Source organism: Bison bison, unplaced genomic scaffold (assembly GCF_000754665.1).
Source record: "Bison bison bison isolate TAMUID 2011002044 unplaced genomic scaffold, Bison_UMD1.0 scf7180017864384, whole genome shotgun sequence".
Lineage (NCBI taxonomy): Eukaryota > Metazoa > Chordata > Mammalia > Artiodactyla > Bovidae > Bison > Bison bison.
This window is the reverse complement of record NW_011494956.1, coordinates 12,938,839-12,947,568: the sequence shown is the minus strand read 5'-3', so window position 1 is coordinate 12,947,568 and position 8,730 is coordinate 12,938,839. Positions and strand designations below refer to the sequence as shown.

Sequence of the window (8,730 nt, the reverse complement as noted above, 5' to 3'; positions counted from 1 at the left end):
GTTGAAGCTGAAACTCTAATACTTTGGCCACCTGATGTGAAGAACTGACTGATTTGAAAAGACCCTGATGCTGGGAAAGATTGAAGGCAGGAAGAGAAGGGGACGACAGAGGATGAGATGGTTGGATGGCATCATCGACTCAATGGACACGAGTTTGAGTAAACTCCGGGAGTTGGTGATGGACAGGGAGGCCTGGCGTACTGCAGTCTATGGGTCACAAAGAGTCAGACACGACTGAGTGACTGAACTGAACTGAAGAGCTGACCAGAGAAAATATTTATAACAAATGAAAAGAGAGCACATATAAGTATAGATACAATAATGACTTAACTCTGTAAAAAATATATATAAATATGCCATATTTTATACACCAAAATACTTATAGTGGTAGTAACTCTCTGAAGGCAAGAATCCTTGTCTTACTCATCCTTGTAGTGCCATCTTATAGAAGAGTAACTGGTACAAAGTATGTGTTCAGTAAGTGCTTGCTGAAAAAAAATTAAAGTGAATTAAGTTCTCAGAAAAAGGGGTACTCAATCAAGTAAATATATGAAATTTTAATATCTTTTTCATCTGAAATATACAAAGTTCTAAAGATAAAATATATACCGAACTAAAATCTTCTTATGTAACTTCATTATTACAAACTTAAGTCTTGAGTCAAAGATCCAATTCTAAAAATATAGTCTTAAAAATCATGTATCTACATATAATACTAAGACAAGTAAACTGTCTCAGGCTGTATCATTATCATCCACTGCGGCATAGATGGCTTGATTCCTTCTCTTGATTTTCTTTCTTTGTTCAGGTTCATGTTCATCACTCAGCCTCTTCAGTGGCACCGTGGTTAAGTCCTTTCCATCCCCCAAGTCCACAGGGTCACCAGAATTCCCCTCCTTGCACACTGGGGAACCCGATGTATCGTCAGAAGATACAGTCATGGAACTTGGCAAGATCCTGATGTCAGAGAAGCTTGCAGAAAAGTCAGAAGCTTGATCACAAGACGGTTCTACAGACGGTGTATTCGTGTCACTGTGTGCACTTACAATACTATCATCATACTCCTCTTCTTCATCTAACATGATCTCATCTGGATTAATAGAGGACAGGGCAGATGTGTCTGTGTTATATTCACTAGGGTCTTCTCCAGAGTCATTACCCTCCGTGTCATCCTGCCCTTCATAGTCACCACACAAGTGCTGGTCTTCCTTGGCCTTCTGAAGCCTGACGTTAATGTCTGTGATGCCAAGTTGGGCACAAAATTCAGTCGTCTGAGGACTGATCCTATGAACCAACTGCATCTGTGTCTGTGGCTTGCTAGGGTCATAACAAGCAGCTGTTATACTAAAGTTATTTGGAACTTTGAGGTCATGATTCAATTTCTCCAGTACTTCGTTAATAGCTTCTTTTGTTGCACTGTAATCCCATCTAAAAAGTCAAAAACAATAGCTTTTTACATTTTATCGACCTCAGCAATAAATAATGAAATCTAAGTATGGACTGCAGGTGAAAGAATTAAAAAATTAACCACATTTCAAAATTAATAAAATTATAGTTAACTTAGCAAAGGGCCATTTCTGAAATTAAAACAATTTTTAGAAAAAGCTGTCCTTAACTCACGCCCTAAAACAAGTACAAATTATTTTAATGTGCAAACCAAATCTCCACCATCGTACAGTTTGATGCACTTATACACTTACTAGAGCTGGTGCTCAGCAGTCCATTTTCTTGGATTTCTTAGATGGAAAAAGTGCAGTTTTCATATCAGTCGGTAAACTCTGACTTGTTCTGACAGTCGTTTAACAATAACTCCTTTGATTAAAAAAATTATAACAAGGTGGAGGAGACAAAAACTGTGCATACAATGGAGACAGCAAATCCTAAATAAGGCCAGACTTACCTTGTATGCAGGCCATTATTCTCAGGCATATTCCACAGGCGCTCAGTCACATTAATAAGATCATCAGTAGCCCTGAGAACAGTGAGCCATTCAGCATCATATTCCAAGTAATCAGGAGCACTGGGGTCATGTTCTACTTCTATTACCTACAGGAAGAAATCGGTAATTTTAAGAAATACATACCCGTTCTTATATTCTAGAAATGTCAATATAACAATACAGTTTAGGAATTTAATTTAGTAGCTTAAAAACATTAACTTAAACATTCCCCAAGAAAACTCAGAATATATAAATTACAAAGAACAACAATAAATTCTGAAAGAATAGTTAGTAATTTCTTTTTTAATCATAGGAAGAGCAAACTACATGGCAAAGTTATTTCATTTTCTCTTTACCTGAAGAAAGTCTCTGTGTGGTAAGCACTTGTCCAAGGCTAGAAATTTGGTTGCTTTGGTTGACTGTCCTTTATCCATGGTCTAGAAAATATGAACTATGATTTAATAAAGAATGTTAAAACATCCTCGGGTGGGTGGGGTGGGGAGGGAGAGGTCATATGTATACCTATGGCTGATTCATGTTCATTATGGCAGAAACCAACACAACATTGTAAAGCAATTATCCTCCAATTAAAAATTAAAAAAAAAAAATCATCTCAGGCAAGTCATACATTGAATAGGATAGAAATAATCTTTATTACCCATACCTCTAAGTTGTGTGTTAAAGGAACAACTGTTACTTTTCCAAAACAAGTTAGCTCTATTTCTACTTGTACAATGGCAAGCAAGGCACTTAAATTCTCTGCGTTTCAATTTCCTTACAAGAGGACTTCCCTGGTGGTCCAGTGATTAAGAGTCTGCCTGCCAGTGCCGGGGACACAGGTTTGATTCCTGGTCCAGGAAGATCTCACATGCCACAGAGCAGCTAAGCTGGGGTGCTACAATTACTGAGCCCACACACTGCAGCCACTGAAGCCCACACACCGCAACTAGAGCTGTGCACTGCAATTAGAGAAGTCCAGGCAAAGCAACGAAGACCCAGCACAGACAAAAGAAAAGAAAAGTCCTTATAGTAGTCACAGCAGAAAGTAATGGTGGTAATGATAATGTTAAAGCAAATAAAACACAAAAACCAAAGTGTATAACACAAAGGTTAAAGAACAAACAAGAGAAGAGCTTAAAAGTAAACTGGCAGAGCTAAAACCATAAAACTTGTAGAAGAATTAATAGGAGAAAACTTTTGTAACCCTGGGTTAGGCAAAGATTCTTAGATATAACACCAAAGTAGATATTCACCAATAAAAATGAAAGCAATAGTGACACTCGCTACAAAAATGATCCTCAAAGCAAGTAAAAGAAAGAAAGCAGAAACCAAAGACTATTTATTTTATGATTCCACTTATACGAAATGTTCAGAAAAGGTACGTCCACAGAGATAAAAAGCAGCAGTTGGCTGGGGCTGAGGGCAGGAACACAGACTGACATCAAAGAGGCACACAGGATCTTTTGGGGTGATGGAAATGTTCTAAAATTGGATTATATATGACGTTTGCACAACTCCAGAAATTTACTAAGAATCACTGAATTCTACACTTAAAACAGGTGAATTTTTTGATATGGAAATAAAAATCCAATAAAGCTCTTTTTAAAAAGTGAACTGGCAGAAAGCAACATGGGGGGATCACAAACATGAAAGTCACACTGGAAGAAGTAAAAAGTGACTCACTAAGAACAGCAAGGAAGCAAGCTCTTCAACACCCTGCTGAGAGTTTTGACTCCGTGGTGGGGAGGGAGTGGCCGGTGGGAGGCACAGAGACCACGAGCAGATTCGGGAAGCACGGTGGTTCTGAGGAAAGGTGATCTCTGGTGTTGGTAAAGAGCTCAAACAGAAGACTGGTGAAGTCAGAGGTGCCAAGAAAAAGGGGATCAAACATAGCCTTAATTCAGAGACACAAGCTTCTGAGGTTGATACCAGAAGACCGAGTTGGGCAGGTGGGGGTGGGGGTGGAGTATCAAGTCAGGTGCTTCAGTAACAGTCCAAGAAAGTCACAAGCCCAGAAGAGATTAACAAGGACGCGGGGCAGGTGACTGACAGAAACAGAAGACTTGGAGATGAGGATAATCACGTTGGCAATAGCCCAAAGGAAGATGAAAGAGGTCACCTTGCTTCCTTCCCCCAGTGAAGCTGGGGAGTGAGAATAAGAGAGGGCCCACAGGCATGTTTTCAGACAGAACCTTCCAGACTGTGTTTGAGGAGCATCACTGAAGTACACCTCTACCATAGAAAAGGATTTGGTCCAGTAAGTTCAGGAAGCACTGCATACCCCATCCCCGATCCTGGAGTAAGGTGATGCCCATTAGGACATTAAAGACTCTCAGGTTGACTTCCCAGGCGGTCCAGTGGTTAAGAAATCCACCTTCCAATGCAGGGGACACAGGGATTAGGGTTAGGGAAAAAAGATCCCACATGCATGGGGCAACTAAGCCCACACTGCAACCACTGAGCCTGAGAGCACGCTCTGGGGCCCATGCACCACAACTAGGGAGAACCCAAGTGCCACGTGTGATCCCACGAGTTGCAACTAAGACCCAATGCAGCCGAATAAATAATAAAGACGCTCAGAAATTCTAGAGAAGCTTCTGAGAAGGTATCTCTGTTAACCCAGTGTGTTCTAAACATTTTCCCTAGGGAATACTTTATGGGAAAGTCAGAATTAAGTCAGAATTGGAGGTGAAAGGAAGAACCATGTATTTCCATAAAAGCCTAGCTCTAAAGTCTATATTATCTACCTGCTATCAAGCACAATCAGCTATGCAGTTACCCAAGGAGCACTCCGGAAGTTTTCCTCCCTCTGTCACTAAATTCTGATGATTCTGCTTCCAAAATCTCTCTGGAGCCTGCTTCGTTCTGTGTTCCCTCTTTGCCATAGGTTAGAACCTCATCTTTTACTTACATAGCCTGCTCTGTCTCCCACTTTACATTACTCCAACCCACACACAAAACTGTTGCCAAACTAATCCTTCTGAAATGGAACTCTGATGTCACTATCTCCCAACTTTCCCAAATTGCAGAGAAGGGCTGGGAGGCAGCTATGATCTTGCTCCAGCTTTCTCTCTCCCTGTGCCTCAGCCCCAGAGACCAATTGCACTTCCCCAAAGACAGAGTGCCGAAGAATTGATGCCTTTGAAGTGCGGTGTTGGAGAAGACTCTTGAGAGTCCCTTGGACTGCAAGGAGATCCAACCAGTCCATTCTGAAGGAGATCAGCCCTGGGTGTTCTTTGGAAGGAATGATGCTAAAGCTGAAACTCCAGTACTTTGGCCACCTCATGCGAAGAACTGACTCATTGGAAAAGACTCTGATGCTGGGAGGGATTGGAGACAGGAGGAGAAGGGGACGACAGAGGATGAGATGGCTGGATGGCGTCACTGACTCGATGGACTGAGTTTGAATGAACTCCAGGAGTTGGTGATGGACAGGGAAGCCTGGCGTGCTGCAATTCATGGGGTCGCAAAGAGTCGGACACGACTAAGCGACTGAACAGAACTGAAAGACGCCACACTCTCAGACTTACAGCCTGTGCACACACTGGTCCCTTGGCCTAGATTACCCTGATAACCTGCTTCTTCCTGGCAACATCAATTCCTTTAGAAGACCTCCTCTATCCCTTCATCTCTCTGTCCACATCCCCACCTTACCGTGGCCTGGTTCAGGTGCTCCCACAGTACCCTAGCACTTTTGTCACAGACCTACTACACTATTCTATAACTGACTGCTTGTCCCTTCTCCCAATTGGATGCTGAGTTACTCACAAAAGGAAACTTATCTTTGATTTCTTTCGCTAACTTCCCAACTGTGCCCATGGTGCCCATAGATGTTCAGTAAGCGTTTATTAAATCAAAGAATAAACATTTTGGTTCCTACCTGGTGCTGCATCAAGGCTGCAAACTTTACATGTAGGTGGGCGGAAAACCAGTAAGTAGGTTTTAAGTGCTCTAAAAGCTCGGAGGCAGCGGGACTTCCTAGTGTGTTATTTTCCACTTCTTGTCGGAAAAAAGATTTAGTCTTAAGAAGTTGCTTCTTGTTTCCATAATGATAGATACTTCTTGGCCAATCATGAGATAAGAATATGTCCATAGGCTGCTTCAGCTTTAAAAGAAAAAGAAAAGAAAGCAAGCTCTTAAAAAGAGATTAAACAAAAGGAATCCTCTGCCTTCCTTCCACTATCACACAACCACTTACCCACAGAGTTCTCTAGATTTCAGTGAATTCATCCTAGGGACACTTTATTTAATGAAATTACAGAAATACTGAGCTACTCACTCATCAAGGCAAAGAGAAATAACTTTCTCTTTACCTCATAAATGATCCTTATTTTCTATGGCAAGGCAGCTCAGTAGAGACACACTTCGATTAGACTGCCAGGCTCAGTTCAGCCTGGCAGACTCTACCACTGAACAGTGTGGGAAGTCTCCGGCAGGTGACTTTACCTAACTGAGCCTTGGCCTCTCACCCTTAGTGTGACAAAGTTGAGCAATATCTATCTCACAGAATCTGAGTGACATTTATATGAACAATCACAGATGAAAATTGCTAGCCCAGTTAAGCACTGAAAACTGAAAGTGAAAGTCACTCAGTCATGTCCAACTCTGTGACCCCCTGGGCTACACCGTCCATGGATTTCTCCAGGCCAGAATACTGGAGTGGGTAGCCTTTCCCTTCTCCAGGGGATCCTCCCAACCCAGGTCTCATGAATTGCAGGCAGATTCTTTACCAGCTGAGCCACAAGGGAAGCCCAGGCACTAAATGGGATCACAAACAAAAACCTAGTCTCACCCACTCTCCAATTAAGCCAGTGTTTCAATATGACCTTCACGATTTTCCTATATCCTCTATTATCACTATTATTTTCTATTTAATATCACTATTTAAAATAAAAAAGTAATACTTTCTGTAAACTATCACTTTTTTCCAATACGTATTCATCAGCTTTACCTTAAGGAATAGTAGCTGAAATCATGGATCAAACATTTTATTATTATTAATCACTAAAATAAATGTATAGCCATTAAAAATTTATAAATGTTCATCTGTGAACCTCCTAAAAACAACTCAAGATCCAAATTTTAGAAATATAGAATTAAGCTCTTCTTGGAAGTAGTAGACTAAACTGATCAAAATACATTCTGGTACACAATTTCTTTACATTTTTTCAAGTCTGCCATAGTATAGTTTTTACATACCTGTTTTAATTTGTAGACTTCAATATTTCTCACATGATATATACTCCTTACTGTAGCTGCATTATAAGGGGGGCACTCAAAATGACCTTAAAGAAGAGAAGTTGTATTCAACTCCTTTAAATACTGAAAATATAAATACATACATATACTGCTCCAAAACTGATGTTTGTCATCAATACTTTTGGTTTTTAAAAATTTTATTTGAAAAACCCTGCTCTCTAAATGATGGTATTTTCTAATAAGTAATTACAAAGTATAAATCTAAATGACTAGAGGGGCTTCTGATTTTTAAAATTAAATTATATTTAATTTTAGAATACACTGCTTATTCACATAGTTTAAGATTTAAAAGGTGTACCATCTGATAGGTATAGGGGAAGGCGAAAGAAGAGTGAGGGAAGGATGGATGGGGAATTTGGCATATGGCATGTGGGATCTCAGTTCCCTGACCAGGGATTAAACCTAAGCTCCCTGCAGTGGAAGCTTGGAGTCTTAACCACTGGATCGCCAAAGAAGTCCCTATATCGTGATATACTTAACTAGTTCCCATCTTTTGCTATTACAAAGAAGACTGAAATAAATAAATTTGTTTATATCATTTTGTACTTGTGGACTATATCTGTAGATAAATTCCTAGAAGTAGAATACCTTAGTCAAAATACTTGTATAATTTCCACAGATATTACCAATTATCCTCCAAAGAGTGGTTCCTATTTGCATCTACACCTGCTACATACGAGATGGCCTATTTTTGTAGACTGTTCCAACAGTTTACAACAGGGAGCAGGGCAGCAAGGAACAGACTTGAATTTAATAGCTATACTGAGGATATAAAAATTTTCGCTGCCAATTTAATTCATGAAAGTTTAAAATCAATGGGAATCCAAGCTATTTCTTTAAAATCAAGTTATGATTCATTCAGATTCAGTGTGGTATACTTATACAATGGAATACTATTCACAAATTAAAATGAATACAGTTACATGTATCAACATGGATTTCAAAAACATATAAACAAATGTTGCATAAAAATATATGTAAAATGATACACTTATAATGAAGTTTAAAGCACTCTATATAATACAATGTTTAAAGCTATTAACTGATATGGTAATGACATAAAATAATCAAGTGAATGATAAACACCAAATTCAGACTAGTGACTGCCTGGTGAAGTAAGAGAGGAAAAAAGGGGAGAGATGGGACTGAGGACAGACAAACAATGAATTTTGATTGTATCTGCACTCCTTTTTTTTTTCTTAAAAATCAAAACTAAAAATGGCAAAATACCAAATAAAACTAAATGGTGGATACACAGACGATACATTCTAATGTTCTGTATGTTTTCATATGTATATAATATTTTATAAATTTAACAAACCTATTCATAAAAGAAATTCAATGAAAAAGTCAAACTATATATTACGTTTAAGTTACTCTGTGGCATACAAGTTCTAAAGTTTAAAAACAATTCTCAGGGGACGACCCTAGTGGTCTGGTGGTTAAGAATCCACCTTCCAAAGCAGGAGACATAGAGTTGATCCCTGGCTGGGGAACTAAGACCTCACAGCCATGAGGCAACTAAGCCCACA

The 8,730-nt window shown here is 39.4% G+C and overlaps 1 protein-coding gene across 1 annotated transcript in view; it reads right to left on the bottom strand.

Moving 5' to 3' along the window:
• Positions 1-537: 537 nt before the first annotated feature.
• Positions 538-8,730, bottom strand: part of DBR1 (debranching RNA lariats 1) — a gene marked incomplete at its 5' end in the record, with an annotated part of 11,700 nt that continues 3,507 nt past the window's right edge. Inside the window, 5 exons of the mRNA XM_010858305.1 lie at positions 538-1,428; positions 1,901-2,046; positions 2,296-2,376; positions 5,820-6,044; positions 7,139-7,224. Of these exons, the coding sequence (XP_010856607.1) occupies positions 735-1,428; positions 1,901-2,046; positions 2,296-2,376; positions 5,820-6,044; positions 7,139-7,224 (1,232 nt within the window). The remainder of the gene's footprint in view (positions 1,429-1,900; positions 2,047-2,295; positions 2,377-5,819; positions 6,045-7,138; positions 7,225-8,730) is intronic.